The sequence below is a fragment of the Choristoneura fumiferana genome, chromosome 17 (assembly GCF_025370935.1).
Source record: "Choristoneura fumiferana chromosome 17, NRCan_CFum_1, whole genome shotgun sequence".
In the NCBI taxonomy this organism is placed as follows: domain Eukaryota; kingdom Metazoa; phylum Arthropoda; class Insecta; order Lepidoptera; family Tortricidae; genus Choristoneura; species Choristoneura fumiferana.
This window is the reverse complement of record NC_133488.1, coordinates 7,208,698-7,232,107: the sequence shown is the minus strand read 5'-3', so window position 1 is coordinate 7,232,107 and position 23,410 is coordinate 7,208,698. Positions and strand designations below refer to the sequence as shown.

The 23,410-nt window shown below is 35.6% G+C and overlaps 1 protein-coding gene across 1 annotated transcript; it reads right to left on the bottom strand.

Annotated features, from left to right (window-relative positions):
* Positions 1 to 5,725: 5,725 nt before the first annotated feature.
* Positions 5,726 to 18,974, bottom strand: LOC141437152 (putative polypeptide N-acetylgalactosaminyltransferase 9). Its single transcript, XM_074100416.1, has 10 exons — positions 18,791 to 18,974; positions 17,839 to 17,919; positions 16,908 to 17,058; positions 15,639 to 15,811; positions 10,357 to 10,521; positions 9,232 to 9,683; positions 8,001 to 8,183; positions 7,791 to 7,895; positions 7,254 to 7,379; positions 5,726 to 5,911 (listed from the first exon to the last, which is right to left on the bottom strand). Exons 1-10 carry the CDS (start codon positions 18,972 to 18,974, stop codon positions 5,726 to 5,728), a joined length of 1,806 nt encoding a protein of 601 aa, XP_073956517.1.
* Between the last annotated feature and the right edge of the window lie 4,436 nt (positions 18,975 to 23,410).

Genomic DNA, 23,410 nt, shown 5'->3' with positions numbered 1-23,410 from the left:
ACCAATTTTCGGTGGACGTTTGCCAGCCGTATTCGGGCACATAATAAACAAGCCTAAAGGTTCGCCTTTGTCGGACACGACCTATAAGTTAAGTAACTGTCCAAAAATAAATAATTCGTTCGTTTTCCACGCTTGAAAACAAAATGCTACACTGTGTCGCACGCGTCAGTTTTCAGGGCGCGATGTCGGAGCAATTTTTCTTCATCCCATCCTTTCAATATGTTGCGGGAATGTTAAATTTTCCATTTATCTTCTGAACGGCCATTATGCAAAACAGTTGCTCGTCCAGTCGGGAATCTTAGACGTGGGATGCGATCGAAATAGATCGAGGTGGGATGAATTTAGATATTTTCTATTGCCTACTTAGAGTGCGTTTACACTGTGACGTAGTTGAACTGAAACGCATAGAATAAACCAGTCGCATTAGGACGTAATGGAATCACTCTGTTGGCAATTGTGAGCGGGTTGTGCGACCGACTACCTAGTAAGTATGAAGTAATTTCGCAACGCGGTGCTCGCATTGTTAAATGTTGCCAAGTTTCTAACCCTACGTGCCCAGCTCTAAATCTATAAGCCCTAATTTTACACTAAAGTTGCGACGAAATACTAGAGCAGTAGCTCGTAGCGAGTAGTTCGTAGCGCGTAGCAGCGTTTTCCCGCTATTAATCTCGTAGGCGTGCAAACCGTGGACTAAACTGGCGAGTCGGCCGCACGAACCTTTTGCAATTCGTCACATGGGCTTGAACTTAAACATCTATTCAATCTTTTAAACTCTTTCCGTATGGAAATGTAGATTTTTTGAAGAAATCCGGTGATGGAACTCCTCAAGCCAGTACCATGTATTATAATTATCACAGTCACTTGCCGCCTGAAATAAATAGAGAGCATTTAAAAACTTTTAATTTATTTTTTAAATGGTGTTATGTTTTCAATTTTATTTTGATAAATCTACATGGCCCGTCCTTATCTTTATAAAATTGAATGTTTCAAGTAGAAAATGTTTGCTTTAACGGATAAAGCACATTTTTTATGTTATCGCTTCACCCACTGTCAATGCCATTTTTACAAAGCAAATGCGGGTGCTCTGAGTTACAATGAAATGAAACGTTTCGAAATAAGTATTTCAATCTTCTGCTTTCATATTGCGAAACATGCGTTTAAATCATTTTTTTAAAGCTTCTCTGCACACCCAATGAAGCATACAGATCGTGACATAAAGTTCTTACTTTGTAGTACTTAAGTAACTATTTACAAGTACACATAGAGTTAAAACACCGTAGATTATAGTTTGAAAAAATTGTGATAAGGAACTAAAATCAATTAAACTTTGCTCCGACGTGACCTTTATGCCCAAAAGGTATGCCATACCTATTGAGATTCGAGAATAAAAGGGATTTTTATATATTATTATGTACTTAACTACTCTGACAGCTGATACAGAAACTTGATATTTTGGGCAGATGAGATTGATGTACAGTCGAGTTCATAAACTTGTGATCAAACATTTGATCAAAAATATCTCAACACGACTCTATTGTTAACGGCGTAGAAGTGTGTTCAGATATTTTTGATCAAATTTTTGCTCACAAGTTTATTAACTCGACTGTAATACAGATATGAGAGCCATAGATTAAAAAGGTTTTATTTAAAATTTCTGCGGGAGAAGAAATTAAACAGGTTTAAGTTTTTTTTTTACTATTTTTATGCCGACACCCACTTTGCCGGTTTTTTTATTAAATTTGTCTTAGTATTATTGGTTAATTGTATACTATGTACGAAGTTGCGGTAAAAATTGGTAGGTAGCTAATATAAAATTCAAATAAATTACAAACTCACTAAACGCAGACTCGTTTTAACTGATTACGCTCCAATAAAGCGAAGCTTAAAACCGCTAAGTTTAAAACTCGAGTACATTAAGTGGGATCACACTTAATGTTGCCATTTATTTGGTCACAGTTATATCCTTACTTAATCACTAAAGCTTATGAGAGATGCACTGACCTCTTTTGAGGTTGAGGTCATAAAACATTCAGCTGTCTGACGAATGCTCCAAATATTAGAATTCCGCAAGAAAAAAAAAGATACACGATAATACACAATAGACTTTTACAAACAAGTATTAACCCAAAACAAATACGAACATTACAAGTTAAATAAAAGCTTGTAAAAAGCTATTGATTACCAACAAAAGAGCCACACTAACCATGATTTTGTAGCAATTAATATAATGCAATTAATTAATATTAATTAAGCAATTAATATTAATGTCCGGACAGCGCCATAAAATCTTCATTTTCGACATGCAATGTAGTTCAGTGTCTTTGTGAACAAATGATATAGACAAAGTTATATGATACTTATATCGATTTTTGTTAAAAATATATCAGGTTTTGGTTTTAGCCAGGTTTCCAAAGTAAGTAATTTATAATATTATGGTCATGTAGAACTTTTTACTGCTTGAATCGACACAATTAACATCAATTTGAATAATGTATTGGTACACCCACTTTACATGTTTTTAGAAAAAAAAAAACAGCACAATTTTTAACGTTGTCTCCTAATGTAATTTCCCTAAATTATTTTATCTTAATAACATCATTTTACCGTCCTCTTAAATTTTACGAAAAACCTAATTTTGCTCTAAACTTTTTAACTCAAGTGACGTCCCTTAATTAGCATATTTGTCATTTAAGGAAGCGATTATACAGCTAAGTGGAATCCCGAGTCAGACTTGTGGTGTTACAAATTAGACTTTTGTTAATCTTACCTTTTTAAATTTAAATTACAACAACCTAGCAAGATTATTTAATTTTGTTCCCCAAAAATATTATTATAATCTTAGTTTTTAATGTTTAAACTTCTTTATAATAAAGGTTTATGTCCACTAAACTAAACCGCACAGACCTTATATCGAGATCTGTATGAGAACCTAGCGTGTCGAATTTTTCGTACCTACGATGACGTCACGAGCGAGATTTAGTGATGGGAAATCAAAAACGCACGGTACCGGATCAAAGGCGCGCGGAACCGATTCAAAGGCATCCCGCCGCGACTCGAGCGGATCAAACTTTTTACACGCATGGTAAGTAAACTCTTACGTTCTATCTCGATATAAGGTCTGTGCTAAACCGTATCATTCTAGAACTTCCACTGTTCTGGCACAATATACGGAGTATTTTGAAAATAATTTTGAATATTCCAGTAAATGGTCTGAACACCTCTGTAAAAGTTCTCCATTAAAATGTTTGATTAAAAGTGTAGTCACGCCTTTATATGAGAAAATAATTACCTAGTCAACCATAGCCAGAAATACCTGAATTAAACATAGTACTAATTGCAACTTCAAAGGAAAATTCTGTACAATTTTGATAATTTCACCTTTGACTTTTATATTTTATATATTCTTGAATACACAACTGAGAAATTATTATCGAAAACGATCATACCTAATTCATTTGTTACTCCAAATAGTTCAAGCCGAGTGACTCTTTGATGTGACTTTATTACTTTAAATTTTGTATTCGAGCCGAGGCAAAAGTTCTGGGGACAGTTCTGTCCTATATACGGTAAGGTCTTTGTGTAAATGTATGTGCTTTTTACTTCAGACCACAATAATGTCCACGGGATCATTTCATCCCTTTCTGCGGTTGAAGATCCACGTGCAAAAGGTTGTTTAATGGAATACTCTGAGAGCAAAAAGTGTTTTACGTCTATGTTTTTGCTCTTGCTTTTAACTCCATTTTAGTGTTGCTTTTCTTGTAGCTTTGTAGAATATTTGAATATGTACTAATAGGCAGGCATTTTTGATGCGTGACTTGGGAGAATATAATTTTAATGATTTAATAACTATAAGTAAGTTTTTTGTTCACTACATCTAGAAATGCTCACAAATGGTTTTATTGGCTGGAGGCATGGGCAGGGCCCAAAATATGCAAATTGAAGTGGCAATGGGCAGGCCACATCGCTCGAAGAACAGATAACCGTTGGGGGAGAAAAGTCCTCGAGTGGCGACCACGAACCGGAAGACGAAGCGTTGGCAGGCCTCCCACCAGGTGGACTGACGACATCGTGAGAGTAGCGGGAAACCGGTGGATGCAAGTGGCGAGTTGTCGTTCATTGTGGCGTTCTAAGGGGGAGGCCTTTGTCCAGCAGTGGACGTCTTCGGGCTGATGATGATGATGATGATGATGATGGGCAGGGCATGGGCTTTTATTGGTCTAGTAGGAACGTCGCAGTGTTCAAAAGTGGTAACTGAGACGGCTGTTTCTATCAAAACCAACAGAAACGCTTCATTTACTCATTCTTGCACAGTACAATTCTAGTGGGAATAACCGAGCGGAGCGAGGATAAGTAAATGAAGCATTCTCTCCTCCCTCTCTCTTCTTCTCTCTTCGCACATCTCTGGTTGAAACGCAGCCTAAGCGGTCTTTCACCCGAATTATCTTATAAAGGCATGCATTTTAGGGTTCCGTACCTCAAAAGGAAAAAATGGAACTCTTATAGGATCACTTTTTGTCCGTCTGTCTGTCAAGACCCTTTTTCTCGGGAACGCGTGGAGGTATCAAGCTGAAATTTGTATTAAACACTGAGGTCTACTGTCCCTTGAAGCTGTGAAAAAATCAAACTTCTAAGCCAACGAAATCAAAAGATGCAGCCGTTTATGCTGCAAATTTCCGCAAATTTTCGAAACTCGCAAGGGAATCAAACTCAGAATCTTGAAATTTAGTATGAAGGTTGATATTACTCGTATAGCACGACCAACCAGAAAAGTCTGAAAATCTTGATTTTTTATGTCTGTCTGTGACCCCACATTGCGTACATTTTGCTCAAGAGTAGGGCTCTGCACACACTGGATGTTTTAAATCACTCGGAAAAAGCACTTGCCCGGTTTTTTTTATTCCGGAAAATTGCATAGTCTTCGTAGGATTCTTTGCAAAACATGTTGAAAACAGCTGTTCGCATTTTATTAATTTATTAAGACCTGTTTTAGCGTGTGTACAAAATAACCCTCCTCCGGGCAGTCGGTTAAAAAGAAACAAATACAATCGAGAAACATTGAAATACATACATGAATTTTATTATAGGTATGTATTTACTTGTACCTGTTTATGTTTAGACGACCAGATGGCCTAGTGGTTAGAGAACCTGACTACGAAGCTTGAGGACCCGGGTTCGATTCCCGTGTCGGGGCAGATATTTGTATGAAAAATACGAATGTTTGTTCTGGTCTTGGGTGTTTAATATGTATTTAAGTATGTATCTACATCTATATAATTATATTTACCCGTTGCTTAGTACCCATAACACAAGCTTTGCTAAGCTTACTTTGGAACTAGGTTAATTGGTGTGAATTGTCCCGTGATACTTATTTATATTTTTTTTTATATATTTTTTTTATATAACAAGTATATTATATGTCTGATTATTAACAATGGCAGCGTACCTGACTGTCTTATATCAGCTGTAGTACGGGACAAGAGTCACGGTTTAATGGATGTGCCAAACTTGCAATTGAATAGAACCGTTTTTATTGTTGTTACCGTGTAAAAACTGTGCTTTTTCACGATATTTTTTGTAGAGATCATGGTTTTTCTGGAATGAACCCATTTTAGCCTGACTACCGAAATATAAAAACTTTCTATGAATGAAAAGTGATAAATAGATATGATAAAAATTATCGCCAATAGAGTTTAACGCCAGCTTGACTAAAGTACCTATAAAAGTATCATAAAAGCATATTTCTTTTCGCATAGCTCTGCAGTTCAGGCGTCAGTCTCTCGACTGTAAAATTTTGCAGCATCCATTTTTGATCATCTTTGGAGGAACAGGTTTCGAGTACTAGTTTTACCGCGTCAATGTATTTTCTTGTTGCTAAACATTCCTGGCTCTTCATATTCCTTATGTTTGTCGTCTGAAATGTAAGTTACTCATATTATCCAATGTTTAACACGGTGAAAAGTGCTTTTGGGCATTTACACAAAAATGTGTACCTTTTTTTCAATTTTAGAAAAAAAAATGGTTTTTCTTACTCAGAATGAAGAGCATAATCATTTCTGATAGCTTAAAAAATTGTGCCAATCTAAAATGACAGTTTCGTTTGTAACGTTTTTTTATACATTCGGTAAAAGCGTCACATTTTTGTGACTCCTAAAAATTTTATAAAAAAATTAAAAACATTTTGATAGAAGAGGTACCCTTTTTTTCAAAACGCCCTTTAATAACAGAAATAATAGTTCCGTAAAGAAATATCAAATTTAAATATAGAATTGTACACTGTTTTAAACATATCTTTCTTCTCATTTCTTGAAATGAGCAGTTCAGTAATTAAAGTCAGATGTCATCGTCTCATTGATTCATTCCTTTGATAGTTTTCATATTTCCAGTCCAGTGCATGAATATCTTAACATAGTGGTATAAATGTGTATAAATATTTTTTACGTCTTGGTAACGTAAATATAAAGGTCACAGCTCATTAGATCCACCCGGCACCCGATCAGCACTACCTCGCCGCGAGCGGTTAGTATTCTTTTTATGTATTTGTATGGGCATGCGCTCATCTCATTCCATCAACTCCGTAGCGTCACCGGATCGCCTCACTCGCAAGGCATGGCACTCTCTACCCTCATTTCATAATAGACTACCCGGAAATTCGTTGACCACGACGAGTGGATGTCGCGTGGTCCACGAATTTCCGAGTAGTCTATTATGAAATGAGGGTGGGAAGCACTGCGCCGACCGCGCGCGGTACACGCGAGGCAGTTGACCACGCGAGGTCCACTCGTTGTCGACGCGGCGTCCACCCGTGAACTACCTGTCGACAACGAGTGGACGCCGAAAGTCGAGGCGGTGCTGGTCGGGAGTCGGGCTCTACTGAGCTATGACCTTTATGACCTCGACTGTTTATCAACGAACTCAAACTTTTAACCTTGCTTCTCCGATTCACTATTTCTTTCTACCACCATGTGCACTGTCTGATTGAAAACAAAATGATGAATGGAATTATGATAGTGCGCGCTTTGGAGAATATCATCGCATGATGATGAAATTCTTGGCCAATTTTGGCTGCGAGGGGATTGTTTGTCTACCCCTTGTATTTGTGTTCGTGTGATATGGCTACTGCGAGCCTTGAATAGCATCGTCACAGAATGATAACTCCCTGCTAATATTGGGCACGAGTCGATTGTTTTCCTACCGCTTTTAGTCGCTTGAGTGCATATCATAGCTAATCAATCTATAGTCAAAATTGTACGTACCATAAGGTCGTACAGCCATATTTGCGACGCCGATCTCTTGCAAGGCAAAATGGTGACGGTATGAAAAATATAATCTAGGCACATGTCGTCTCTCCGCAGCTCTCCATCTATTGAATATACCCAGTACTGCAACATAAAAAATCGGACATGATAATTATAAGTTGAACTTGTTTGAAGAGTGCCCCGTACTCTAAAATATGTTAATAATTGAATTAATTGTGTTTTTCTTATAAGTTTTCCGTATCTATGAGTACAGAACTGTTTTCTGTATTTTATTGTAATGTTAGGCCCAGTTGTTCCCGAAATAAGGCTATTGCGAGACTTCTCCATCTCTCTCTGTCGTGCCACTGCGCGCACACTCAGAGAACATTTTGTAGAGAAGACTTTACGAAGTCTGTCCATCATGACAATGTGGCCCCTCTAACTTCACTATACCACCAATCGCTCCAATAAGCTTTTGTTGCGAATGATGTCCAACATCCTGAGTAATTTTACACTGAAATCTTATAACGAGTAGAAAATCCTTTAGAAACCTACCTGATTGCCTCCTTGAAAATGACACTTAACAATTTTGACACCACCTGCAGGGCCCATCTTTATACGATTTGGTGCATCTAGGCAAAGTTCACTTCTGCTCATTATCTGTAAAAATAAAACATTCAGGATACTCACTAGTATGTACCTATTATCAGAATAAAATAAGGTAAGTTTCAAGTTAAAAAGGTCATTTTGTTTGAAACAACATACTTGTCCTCGAGCAACTTGGTCGTCAGGTAATTGCATTTCGGGATAAATATTTTTCAAATACCATTGAAACGACTTGCAACGCAACTTTTTTCTCATCTCTTTTCTAGCACTGATGTCACCAAAATCGCTTTTTCTATAATTAATTCGCTCGTAGAAATATTTTGCGTAGTCATCCATCCATACCTGTATGACGAATAAATATCTAATTATTAAAATCAGTTTTGACATAGGGGGCAAATATGGACACCCAAAATTCTAGAGATAGCGAATGATATTCAAATATATAGAATACAGATCAATCACTATGGATATTCAAGGTCGAGGTTTGCCTGACATATTTCGAGCCAGTCTCGGACTCTTTCTCAAGAGGAAAAATGAAAATTAAAAAATGGAAAATGTTTATTTCACTAAAAATAACGTTGTTACAAAAATTAAGGGTTGTTACTTTCTATTAAGTAGACATTATACTTGTATCAGGAAGCCCCGCTCCTTCATAACACTAGTTGTGGTTGTAAGAAAAAAAAAAACAAAAAGAAAAGGATTTTTTAAGCTATATATTTAGTTCTAGCAGTGAGTGTGTGTGAGTGTGAGAGAGAGAGCGCGCCCGTATGTGTGTGCAAGTGTGCGTTAGTGAGTATGTATGTGTACGTGTGATTATGATGTACATTATAAAAATACATTATAGAATACCATATCTTCCTATCCATCATCATCCAGTCACCCAACCTATATCAACCCTATAAAATTTTTGAACATGTTAATTTAGGTACAGTCGCCATCAGATATTTCGGAGCAGCCAAGGTGATCGGTAAGTATGATACCTCCGTTAAAGGGGGGTACCTTTTCTCTGCAGCTGTCTATACATAATATTATTTTTGAACTTAAACCAAAGAATTTAAAGAATAGACATCTGGCATTTTTATTACAAACAAATCCCATCACACTCAAAAAAGGAAAGTCTCAGTCCCCTCATAATTAAGTTTTCTTTGATACATATTCGTTATTTTTTAAAGAGACTGTAAGTGATAATAAATATCCTTAACACTTTATTAATTTTATTGAAACATAATCAGATTGAGCAGCAAATTGTCTTTTAGCTAATACAGATTTTGTATTTGGAAGGGGAGCAACGTCGTGTTTCCGTCTACGAGTTAAAAGGTGGACAGGTCAATCGATAAGTTCGATCATCATCAAAACTTCTAAACTATTGGTGATACAAAGAAATGCTTACCTCGGCTAATCTCACCAAGTTCTTCTGAATTTCCTCTTTATGAACTTTGTAAGGAAAACGCCTTCTAAACACATGTCCAACATGTGAGCATGGTACTATTTCCAACGAACCTCCACACATCCATACTTTAAAAGAAATCTCTAAATTATCCCCACCCCAGATTTCAAAGCCATCGTCATAGTATCCTATCTCTTCAAAGAATTTCTTGCTTATTGCAAATAACCCTCCTGATATTGTAGGTGTCATGGTATGATAAATATTTTTAAATCTTCTGGCACTTTTTTTCTGATCTATCCATTTGAATTGTAAGCTCCAGGTGAAACCTCCGATTTGTATGTCATGTATGTCTTGAGCAATATACTCGAAAGTGGAGTCTGAAATATGGTCAACGATAGGACTAACTACGGACTTAGGGTTGATGGTAATACGATACAGCAAAGGTTCTAACCAACCTGGAAAAATAGAAACATTTAGAACAAGATCTGATTGTAAGTTTATCTACGTCATCGGGCACCACATAGGGACAAAAATATAGGCGCTTAACCATCCCAGGCCCTACTACGAAGTGCAAAAGTCGAACTTCATATCTTACCGTCCCGCTGTCGTCGTCGCTTATATTATTTAATACGAGAGTGAGAGGGACGGTACGGTACGAACTTCGATATTCGAATTTCGTAGTACCGGAGGGCGCTACGAAATTCCGAACGAACGAAGTTACGTAAAAAAACGTTACGTTAGTTCCTTTGGCTGGGTTGATACTGTATACCCATCCAAGTTGTTTTGTTTTGGTCAAAATTAAGTAATTAATTAAAGCACGGAACATAATATCATATTATTCCTTTGTCTTAGATGTTGTTGACTTTTTCACAGCTTCAAGGGATTGTGTAGACTTGACTATTTGGTATTTATTTTTGCTTGATGCTTCCACGCATTCCTGAGAATTACGGTCTTCAGATGAACAGACAGATAAACACACAGACAGATGGACCGCAAAACTATCTTATAATGGTTACATTTTTCTTTCTGAGGTGCAGAACCCAAAAAAAATGTTTAATAAAACTGATACTGCGACAAAAAAGCTACAACAAAAAACTATTTTTTTTAAGTGAAACTATAATTCTATACCTTCAGCACATTCGCAATGGCTATCAAGGAACACGACTACGGGACTAACAGCTTCTTTCACTCCCAGTAGTCGTGCCCTGATCAGCCCCTCGCGTCGACTGGTCCGTATCAACCGCACTTTAGGGAGTGCATCCACGTACAACTGCAGACGTGACTTGAGGTGCACTGGAAAATGATATCCGGTCAATACTACAATTTCAGGATACAAAGTTAGTATTATCTGTGTGAATTATCTGTGCACTTTGCTTGTCGGAAGGCAGTTCTCCCGCATTGCTTTGAACAATGTCTGGGTGTTTGCGAGCATAGTGCCGATAGCAATGCAAGTGCGGATGCAAAATGAGGTGCTGTTGTTATTTTGCTGTGGTATTATGTGCTGATATTTCACTTGCTATAATCTAATAAAGTCAGGTGCACAGTAAAGATATCTGCCGTCCTACCGAAGAAGGCGGCAAAGTGACTTTAGCGGCTTTTTAACTTTTTGATACGTGCATACTCAGGAAAAAATTCTGCGTCGAACGGTATTGACTTTTTTTTTCTATGACAGTTAGTTCTCGAGATACACAGCAGTTAAACGACACATATTTTGATTTTTGTTAGGGTTTTATAATCTAAAAAGCCATGATTGGTATTAAATAAGCTAAAAAGACGTTATGTCTCATTAGCTGCTTTATATCATGCTTAAAATATAACACTTTTCTAAGCTAAAAAGCGCTTATCGACTATTCATACTTTAAAAAGCGGCTAAGTTCGTTTAACGAGGTTTTAACGAATTGTCATTGCTGAAGTTAAAATACTTGTTTATAGTCTTAAAAGCAGTATTCTTTAAATTATACTCTATAATTACGTTATGGGACCTTAGCCGCCTTTTTGCCTATAACACTTAAATACATTACCTAATACATTTAGGTGTCAGTAAAGCGGTGACCGCCTTTTTACTTCAGTGACATAGAGTTGATTTTTGTTCAATAATATTTTTGAAGCGGTTAAATAGCAATAATAAGTTAAAAAGCGGCTACATTTTTGTCAATGTTAAATAATATTAAAATGCTTAATTTTAATATATATTAAAAAAATCTTACGTAGTTCTTTGGTTAACGTCAATAATGTTACCTAAGTAGTTTTGTACCTAGATTTAAGTAAAATTGAGGTTTTGACTTTTGGGTGAATTTTTGAAATCATTTTTTTACGTAATTTCGGCAGGCAATTTTTTTAATTTTGTGAAAATAATCACTCGTTGAGATACTCTTTTGGATTATGATTTCAATGATACAAGAGGCACCTATTTAAATTCAATAACTAAGTAGCTATGCGATATTGAAAAAAAATCGCCACTGAAATTACGATATTGACAGCGAAATTACGTTTTTATGAATAACATAGGAAATAAGTTTGAAATTACGAACTATTACTATGATTTATGTACGTAACTATAATTTATTTTATATACATGTACATATCATGTGTATAGATATATTAATAAAGTAAAGAATTAAAGTTTTAAATTATTGATTTAAGTTATTATTGAATGTAGGTTTGATCAAAATAAATCAATGCGAAATCGGTTCGCTTGACCTTTCAAAATTCATAATTTGCGAAGTCGTACTTGCACCTACTGTAAACGACAGACATATACTAGCATGCTCATTAGCAGACGTGTTCATACTTATTATTATCATTCGTTCTTCCAACCCCCGCCTCACGTAGTACGCTCAAAGATGCAGGGTGATCCATATAGCCAGCATGCCACTAAAAAGCATGCCTACTTTAAGCATGTCATAAACATACACGCTAGTGCTAGTAGTGATACTAGTAGATAGTAATTGCTCATTAATAGCATGCTTTTGTGCTAGTAATGAGCATAATTTCACATGAAACTACCATTAGATTTAATCATAAAGATGGTGAACAAAAATGCCACCGGAATTACGGCACCGAAGATTACGACAGCGAAATATTTTAGTGAAATAAGAACCAAGTCAACTAATAAACAAAAATAGACACATTCAATTAAAATAATTGTATATCGCACAACAGGAATCCACGGAAATTACTTTTCAGATGACCAAAACACATCGCGCGAAAGACTTGTACTGATAGGCACACAAAATTCGCTAGGTGGAGGTTCACTCTGCGTCATAACTAAAGCACAATTAATGTACTTTTCCATAAAATGCGAACATAGTGTTATGGTTTCTCACCATTACGATATTGGCAAGTATTATGACACGGAACAATTACAAAATGGTCAACCTATTTTTCAATAAAAATGTATTTAGTATGAAAAAGTAAAAATAGAATGCATTATTTAATTAACTTCATTTTGATGTAAGTTTAGTAGGAAAATGACTCCTAGACACAAAGTTATGGTCAATTGATTCAACAAAACCTCGTGTGGGACAGGCCTCACAGACTTACTGCAGTTAGTGTTTCTAAGTTTGTGATATTTTAATGCTGCTTTAATTGAAGTCAACAATGTTTATTATGTTAAACCTCCTCTATTGTATTGTATACAACGTATATAAAATTGTGTGGTATTATTTTATTAAGAAGTTTATTTTTAATTGACCTGGGAGAGCCAAAAAAGTTGCTCTGAAAATTCACCCTTTTATGAGTATATTTCTCATCTCAAACTTTATTGATGTAAATAATGAACACAGTTCAATAATAATGTGTTAATTGAAAGTACCTACCAATTTAGAAGTTTTTATGTTTTGAAGAATAAATCGTTGATTTTTTTATACAGATGATGGTTCCGGGGTCATGAGCAGGAGTGAAAGGGGTGATGGGGAGATTCACACTGAGCAACTTTTACTATGGGACCAGCCACGAAATCGTGAAAAAAATCAGCTATTCCATACATTTCGGATAGTAAGAGATCAATTATCTCTTGATTAGATGGTTTTTTTTCGCGATTTCGGGGCTGGTCCCATAGTAAAAGTTGCTCAGTGTGAATCTCCCCATCACCCCTTTCAGTCCTGCTCATGACCCCGGAACCACCCAGTATAGTATGCCTTTTCATTTTTTGTCATTACCTCTTCTCAAACAGCATAACGCTTAATAATCGTAGTCCCATCATAACCTAAAATGCCGTTATCTACAGAGTGACTCACATATTACGGCTTTTTAATGTATTGAAAGTAAATATTTCTGTTGCTTAATAATTTTGATTAAAAAGTTAAAAAAATATCTAAGCTTTAAAACGGTTAAGGTGCTTTAACTTCATTTTTATTTACAACGCAACGAGCATCTTCTACTAGCAATAATAGACAATAGCGCGGCTATCTGTAGTAACGACCTTCTAGTGTATTAATCGCACATAACTTTCATTTAAAATAACAATACTTTAAAAGTTATGTAGAATACTAAGCTTAAAAGTCGCTAGGGTACTGTTAACGGCCTTTTAACTTAGTATTCTTCGTCGAATAATATTCACAAATCCTAAGCTATAACATAAAAGCCTCCACAATTAATACTATTTATAATTTTTGTATAATGAAAATATATACATAAAAAACGTGATTTTTTATCTAAATTTTAATGTAATCAAAATTTTTGTGAGTCAATTTATGCCTAAGATACAGGTGTTTTAAATTTTGAAAAGTTTTTGCCGTTTTTCTCGAAAGTTACTTTTGTCACTTTGCCGCCTTCTTCGGTAGGACGGCAGATATTTCCAACGTACTGACTAAAATGATTCAACAGTTGTTTAGATAAAAAAAAATATACATACATATGTTTGTTATGGAATGTAGACTGTGATTACATGTTATCTGTGTACGCTACTTTGTCACGAAAAAATGATTTCTATTTCTATTCTTACTATTTCTTTTTATGAGCTCCCAATATTTCGATACAGTTGATCGATGGGTTGCAATCGATGTAATCGGACTGGGCAGAATCAATTAAATTTTACTACAATTTGCGGGAAGAAGTAAAATTTAAAGGTAGTATAAATCCCACCTATCCTGGAATTTTGAAAATGATTAATCTGTATTATTTATCAATCCAGGAAATGTGCTATAGTTTTTTTTTATTACTATGCGTTTTTTTTTTTAATTAAGCATAAGCATTGAATATGTTTTGTAAGTAGTAGCAATAAAAGTTATTCGAAACAAAGTATCTTAAAAAATTTAATTCAGTTTCAGAAACCCAGAATTAAGTGAAATTAACAACACCGTATGTTCATCTTCCCGTAATCCCTGATGGTCATGGATAGACAAATATTCTATGATCATAATGCACGTAACTGCATCTAAATTAGAGGTTCGCAAAGTGATCCAGGTGGACACTCAGGGGTTCATGAGAGACGAGGGTTCCACGTTGGGTTGAAAAAAGTAGGGTTTTGGTAATATACCTACTAGAGATGTAGCAGCAAAAAACTTTAAGAACGAACCTCTGATCTAAATTTCTATATCTCATATGAATTCATAACAAACAAGTTCAGTGTAAATAACCGAGAATCGTTTAAAAACTGTTAATTCAGGTACAGTTAACAAAAAGTGCAATCACCAAAAAAAAAGCTATTTTTTTATTTTATTTAGAATCCACTCATAAAATCTTATGCTTAAAAGGGATGCAACTCTGCTAACCTCGTCTAGATCATTCGTATAGATATTGTTTACTGATGGGATTTTTTTTAATTGTAATTATGTGTAAATAGGTAAAAACTTGAACAAGAAAAATATAGTAATCACCGGGGATTTTTTCGTCACCGATAGAAAATATCACAAAAGATTTCAAAATGAAACAAATTTAGTAAAAATTTTGAAGAAACTTCTAGGTACCAATGTTACTGGCACATAATAATTATAATGAGATGAATGAAAGCAAAATTCAAAGCGTTATAAATTTTCATAAAAGTTAGACGTTTAATAGCCATTTTGTTCCAAGTTGACCATAAGTTTGTGCAAAACGTGAGAAATTATTTCATTAGTTTGAGATTGTTTTGTTGTACAACGATGTTCAATTTGCATTGCTAATGTTATTTACGACCTGACTCAAACTTAAATTGGACATTCTAATTCGTTTGCTGAAGATGTCAACGTATTTTAGGAAGTGCATTAAATAACTAGTAACCTAAATTTTATTACACCAAAACAATTTTCAATCTTAATTAAGAAAGATAAATTTGTTTTAATGAGATCTCAATATATTAAAAAGACTTGATAAATTCATGCCTTAGCTAAAGTCCATCAACGAAATTTTTTTTAATTAAAATATCGCTACAATTGGGAAAAAGGTACATATTTTATACATTCAGCCATTTACGAGTTATTCGTACTTACACATAGTCGAAAAATCGTCGATTAAAATGATTTCCTTCAAAAGATCGTGATTTGATCTATTGATAACAGAATGTACAGTCCTCAATAATGTAGACCACGCTTCGTTATAGAAACAGATTATCACTGATGCTGACAGCAAGTTCTTTGGATTTGTAGGAGCAATGTTTTTACATCTGAAACAGTATTATACAAGCTTTACTATGGTATATTATGTACATATGTAAATTATTTACTGTAAATTTTACGCTGTTCTAAAACTCAATTGACAAACATTAAGATATTATGTACAAAACTGAACTTATTTAAGGCAGTGGTCGTCAAACTGCGGCCCGCGGGCCACATGTAGCGAGCAGACGAATGATTGCATCCTGATAATGTAGCTATACGCGACTCATCAGTTGCCAATTCATAAGTATCTATGCAGCCAAAGCAAGCCCTCACTTTGTCTAATGCGGCGGGTAAAAGTGTGACGACCACTGTTTTAAGGGATCTTCAATTCATGGGACCCATCAATCTTTTACTATTCTTTTTTCTTAAATTTTAGAGCTACGCTCTTTTCGGTGAAGTAACCGCCGCTCCGCATGGTCTTTGGCCAACTGTTTGAATTTCTGATACAACACGATTCAGCTTTATTACGTGAGACAAAACTTTTTAATCTTAATACCAATAGTTATGTAGATCAACATAATTTTCTTGCTTCATATACTTATAAAAGCGTGTTTTTTCTTTAGGCGGGTTTCGGTTTTTTGAACTATTTTTTTTATTGAAAACACCTAAGTTATGGACTAAGCTCAATACATAAAAAGCTAAAGCTAAAGCTAATTACATAAAAAGGTGAGATTGTAATCATTAAATTACGAGGCTTAAAATACCTAGATGCAAACATAAAGGGGCCGTTTCACCATCCATTGACTAATTTTATTTGACGGATAAATGTAATGCCGTCTCCGTCTATTCGAACAAAACAAACAGAGACAGCATGATATTTTTATCCGTCAGATAAATGTAATCAATGAATGGTGGAACAGGAGGTTATTCATAAACTCATTTATTTGCCTTTATCTATCGCTTTGTTATTTCAGTTAGCCAGACACAGTCAAAACATTATATTATAAGGCAAATGTCCTAGTGGCCTTGTGGCCATTGGCCAGTAGATGATACTCTGATATTTATCATCTCTATTGCTAATGATATGACAACTATAGGGAACGTGGCCAGTACTAAGACATTTACCTAAAAAATCTTCTTCAAAAATGTAAAATGTCTGACCTGCGATCGCGTACTTCGGGCAAAGTGCGGTTAAGAGGGATCACGTCGCTGACAAATTCATTGAAGGCGTGATTCTGCCATCCCTTAGACACGAGTGCACGAACACTGCCCTTTATATTATAGTTTAAAACTACTGCTGTGCCATTGCTACCTAAAACAGAAAGTAAATTAAGTTTTTTACGAGTTTTTATTTAAAATGCAACTTTCATTTACGAATCTCCTCGTTTCTGATTCGATTCCGTAAAGAAACCCCAAGCATAGCTCATTCCATGTGATAGCTTGCTGAGAAACTTTGAGCCTTTTTATAAGGTCTATAGTGAAGCACCACGTCTCGGATCCATTATGTCGTCACTGGCAGCATACACTGGTTGATAATTTTCGTCTTGGCACAGGAATTTTGGACAAAAAGACGTTGCAGAGTTTCCCAATTATTTTTATGTCATCATGATCAACATATCAGCCGTAGTATAATCACCAGCATTAATATCTGCCACAGCGAAGCGTGCAAAAATATCTGACACGTCCTTCCGGCCCTAGAAATAGAGTCGTATCAGATATTTATGCACGCTTGTTGTGTCAGATATTGGTGCTGGTGACTGTACGTCCACTGTTCCCCATAAACCTCCAGTTGCTTCGGTGGGAAGCGGCATGTATCCACTCGCGGCTTAAACCAGGACATCCATCCATCTCGTTGGTGGACGTCCTATGCTGCGTTTAGCGATCCGCGGTCCATACGAGAACTTTTCGCTTTTAAGTACAAAAATATTTTATATTAATTTAAAAAAATATTGCGGGCAATCACGAGAGTACTCGTATATTAATCATTCACGATACAAGGTTTAATAAGTAATCAGCATTCTCAGAATTGGTGCTGTATTAGGGATATTAAAAGAGAAAGGAGCAAAAGTTTGGAAAAAAAATCTTAAAATACCTGGCGGATTAGAGGCACTGACTACGGCAAGTTTTTCTTGTAATGATAAAGCGGAACGGCGCAAGTCCATCATAGCCCATGCTACGAACAGAAAAACAAGTAGTCGATTTAATTAAGCGTCATGAGAAAAACTTCAAAATCTTACTGAATTGTCTAAATGTGGAAATTCCCAAAGTTAAAATAACTGAACAAAATTTAATGTCTGTAGACAGTTCTGTAGAGGTTGTGATTTTACGATTTAACACGAATAAATCCACGTACCGGTTAATGGATACAAAAAAATAATTCCCGATTATTCAAAGAAAAAACCGGTCAAGTGCGAGTCGGACTCGCACACCGAGGGCTCCGTAAGTACAAATTTTTATGTAAATAGATCATTGATAGAGTCTCGAAGATTTTTCCCATTTTATCCGATTGATTTTTTTCCTCTAATAAAATATAAAATAGAAAATATTCAACAAAATGTATTTATGGAAAAAGAAAAATAACTACTTAAACGAAAACAAAAAAAAAACTATTCTATGATTCGAACTCGGGGCCTCGTGAACGCGTGTACCACTACGCCACCTTGATCTACGCAGAGTGCCGAAATATACCATCGCGGAGCCCTAAAAATAATGAAGTCAAACGTAACTCAAATTTAAATTAAAAAAATATTTCTGGCTTATAAACCCGTATTTTTAGTCACATAAAACCTAGAAGTTATTATAGCATACTAGATTTTTCCAGCAATTCATTGCAGTCAGCGAAAAATTCGTTCAGCGCTATCCTGTAAGAACTATGTAATTTTCCGGGATAAAAACTATCCATTGTCCTTCCCCGGGTCTCAAACTATCTTCATACTTAATTTCATTTCACGCGGTTCTGTGAAGCGTGAAGAAGAAGACAGACAGTCGGACATACTTTCGCATAAGAATAAAAATTAAGTATAATAAAATTAATAAATTCTCACCATCAAATCCCATGACCGTTCCGTTACTGATACCGTATTGAATTCTTCTAAATAGTCTATTATTTACTTTTTTATCATCCAAAAAATGCATCGTTCCATTTTTCACCCCTCGCAATAATGTCAAAAGCAAAACGATCCAAACTAAAATAACTACGAAGAACAGTTTCAACATTTTTTTTAACATTATAAAACGGCCAGTGTTCGTTTGATGCTGAAAGTAAACTAAAAAAAAAAATCACAGCGAGGACTTATCGCTGGCACACACAAAAGATGTTTAGACAATTATTAATGACGTTACAGTCACAAACGTTTGTTGACATAAAGTTCTGGGAAAGGTGGTGCGGAAACTTGTTTTGATTGCTACATTTTCCTATCCGTCATTGTCCTTCATAAGGTCGTAAAAACGCAAGCTAATCATTATTTCACTTATCATTTAGTGATTTCGCTAACAAAAATTCCGTTTAGGTTGTCCAGATGTCGTTGGGGCGTGATCTGTATAAGTTTTTATTGTACATTACCATACATGTGATTAAACGATAACAAGAGAAATCAGATGTACAAAGACGACCGGATGGCCAAGTGGTTAGAGAACCTGACTACGAAGCTCGAGGTCCCAGGTTCGATCCCCGGCCGGGGCAGATATTTGTATGAATAATGCGAATGTTTGTTCTCGGGTCTTGGATTTTTTAATATTTTATGTATTTATCTATATAAGTATGTTTATCCGTTGCCTAGTATCCACAGTACAAGCTTTGCTTAGTTTGGGACTAGGTCAATTGGTGTCAAGTGTCCCACGATAAAGACGCCTTAAATAGAACCTTCGAACGATTCCTTAATCGTTCAGACACAAAAACGTATTGTAACATTCGTCGACGAACCCTCTACTATCTATGCAATAGTAGGTTAAGTTTTTGAAAATAGTGGGCGTTTTTCAGACACTTTACTACTAATTTCAATCGTATGCATCGTGAACGGTTTTATAATCTCATCTACAGTCAAAGCACAATAGCATGACGGTACATTAAAACTTGACGGTAAACGGCAGCTAATAGCTTTGTTTATTAATTTTAATAAATAATTAGTGCCATTAATGGAACCAATTTCACTAGACTCGTGATATCAATACAGTTGGTAATCGCAAATAATAAAACCAAATTAATAACAGTCACAGTTTTACTGTTTGTACATACTTATATCATTATTATGTAAATCGACGGATTTCATTTCAGAAGCTTCGCTGAATTGTCCATTGTTATGACACGGTCCCGCAATTCTATGAATTTGAAGTATCGTGCGCTGATTACTAGAAAACAAAATATCAGTCGCACTGTGGTGCTGCATTTTGATGTAAAATACATACATACATAAAAATCACGCCTGTATTCCCAAATGGGGTAGGCAGAGCACACGAAACGTTACCGCTTCGGAGCCACTTTTAGCAATTTTAGGTTTTAAGTTTGACAAAAACGGGTAGGTACAATAGTGACAGTTTGCTAGCCTGTCGCCTACGGTGTACCTTAACCTATGTCCTCAGTCGCCTCTTACGACATCCATGGAAGAAATGGAGAGGTGTTATTCTAACCCGACACCACACGGGCTGTAAAATAGGCATTTTGATGTAAAATAGGCTATATATACCTATTTTCAGTTATTTAGTGGTAGTAAATTTTGTTACTAATTCCTAAGCGAGTAAACATGAATCCCACCAAAAACATTTTAATGTATACCCTAACCTAACCAACAAAAAGTTGGAAAACCCTCGACATTGTCACTTCAAAGTTTATTTATTTATTTATTCCTCTTAATGGCGGCCATAAGGCTTGGGCCAATGTCAGTTAAATTAAAGATAAATAATATTCTTCTTATGCATGTTGTACGGTGATTGTAGTTTTTGCAACTTGATAGCAAAATTCCAGAAACCACGCCGAGACCACTTGCGCATTAAAAAATGTTAGACACGAGAGCAATATAGAATTTTGTGATCACTGTTCACTGTTAGGTTAATCGGCATAAAACACTACAAAATATACTTCAACTAGCAAGAAGCAGAAATACCAAAATTAGATATCGTCTACATCCGCCATGTTCGAATGCTACAAATCGAATCCAAAGACTTCAAAGTTCAATATCTCAAAAAAGCTGAACTGCGTTTGATAAATCATGTCTAAGAACCATCGCTAGAAAACCTGCTTTCGAATAAAAAACACGCATTCAAATCGGTTCATGCGTTTAAGAGCTACGGTGCCACAGGCAGACACACAGACACATAAAGCGGTTAAACTTATGACACCCCTCTTTATGCGTCGGGGGTTAAAAATGGTGGCCAAGACTCACAAGCTCATAATGCTTTAGCTGTAAATAAATATAAATCCCAAAATAGCGAAGCCCCTAAGCCTTGACTTTACCCGTTTTAAAAAATATTGTTTGGATTTATACGTAATCTATTCCATACATTGTATTTTGTTATCTTGTGCTGCTAATTATTCAAACGTGCGACGTAATTTCTTACTATAAATATCATCACATCACCAACGTCTGGTCGATGTGGTAAGTAGTAGGAATGGGAGTAGGGGTATGGTGAGGTACAACATTATGGATGTGCTGTTATCTCAGCATCCATACAACATACATACAGTAGGCATAAAAATACGTTATCATATCGGCCAGACGGTAGGTACCTATGCAAACAATTGATGGTAAGAAATTAGGTACGTCACCGCTCTTCAATTTTATAACATGTGATAGATGTTTCATAATTTTACGAGTAGGTATACGTTCCCCAACTAAATTCTATCCTGTAAATTTAAACTACCTAGTGTTATATTGAGACGAAGCTATATAAAGGTTTGAAAATGAGGCTACGAAGTTCCAGAAAAGGTAGGTACTGCCCCGCCTTCTTTTTTGTTTCTTTTAGCAGGAGCGCTGCCGTGCCCTCAGATCCTGACTTTTGACGGACCTGATTATACGTTAAAGATCTCTTACCCATTACATCCATACCATGATCATAATAGCAAATGTCAGGCAAATAGTACACCGATACCATACCGATCTGTGCACTGCGAAAGTATAAATAGTAGATTGAACAACAAGATCATAAAACGAGCGATTTTACCCAAGACGTATATTTATAGCCACCCGAGTCGGTACGGCGAGGGTGGATATTCACGTCGAGGGGAAAATGGGTTTAATGCTCGAGTTTTACACTCTGCTTTTCACTTCGATTGAGAGGAAATTAAATAGTAACGGTGGAAATTATAGTTCACTTGCTAGGTACTTTTTATTTTTCATAGATTGCTATATAATTATAAATTTTAAGTTTTATTGATTTATTTGATTGATTTATTAGTTTTTCATTAAAAATTAAAAATATATAAAACTTTTTGTTTGTGGCTGTTGACGCCTGATTACCTTGGTCTTAGACGAAGATTGTACTTTATGCACTAGAGCATAAAAAGTTTGTTTGTTTGTTTATACTCTTTATTGTACAAAAAGGAAAAACAAAAAGGTTAAATGAAAAGTATGTTTATGTCGCCTAGATCCAGCATAAATACCAACTTTACGAGCATGAGAAGTGAAAAATATATTTTTCCTAACCAACATTCGTCGTCGCGTATAATGTACGAGAATGCTTGACATTTCGTTCATGACATATTCCTATTACGGTCATGGCACGATATGGTGTAGTAGGTACCTTAACGTGAATATATATCTAGATAATAATATGTATTTCCATCTCACTTTCACATATAATGACGTCCTTTATTTTCGCAGACGGTGGTCCAACATATGAAACAGTCATATGATATTGTTCGTTCGTTTGCTGGTCTAGTTAGTTAAAGAAATCAAAATCCTTAACCAAAGCTCAACAATAACGCGACTTTGCTTTGACAAAATAAAAATAAGAATTAGTCCCGAATTTAGGTTTTAATATTTGACCTCCTTAACCTCAATTTACCTTAATGATGCTCTTGTAAAGTAAATCTAAAAGGACCTTTTTTGTCCTCCCAATGTAAAACGGCTAACATACTTTTGCATTCGGAAACCTTTTAAAATTTGGGACCGTGGTCCTTGGCGCTGGAAAGTAGAGTTTTCTTTTCCTCGGCAAAGAGGTATTCCGAGTGTATCTAAGTTTTATGTTAGTAATGAGTGTAATGAAGGTTTTTCCAAAGGGTAAGGTTTGCACAGCGCCATTTAATTAAGACTGATATAGGCAGAGAGTAAATTTTCTTTGGAAATATACAATCGCTAGCATCTGTCAGGCCCGCCTAAATAATTGTTTCTTGCTAAGATTTTTTTTAGAAAGACTGTGGAAGTAACTGTCTAGCGCAGAAATAAGATGTTTAATTTTTAAGGTCAAATTTAAGCTGATCTAGTATGGACAAGGCTTTCCTAATAATTATAAGCCCCTTCAGTGTCTTTAAAGGACGGACAAACGGACTACATTAGTACTGCAATTGGGTGCCTTAGATTTTCTAGGATGGTCCATGTTATATTTTTTATCGATAGTAGAATTATAATGTAGCTCACTGCTGTTGCAGATAGATTTTTTTATCACTTTCCGTTTTTTTGTAAAAATAAATTGTAAATTTATTTTGGCAAACCACAGGTTTCGTGGGATTA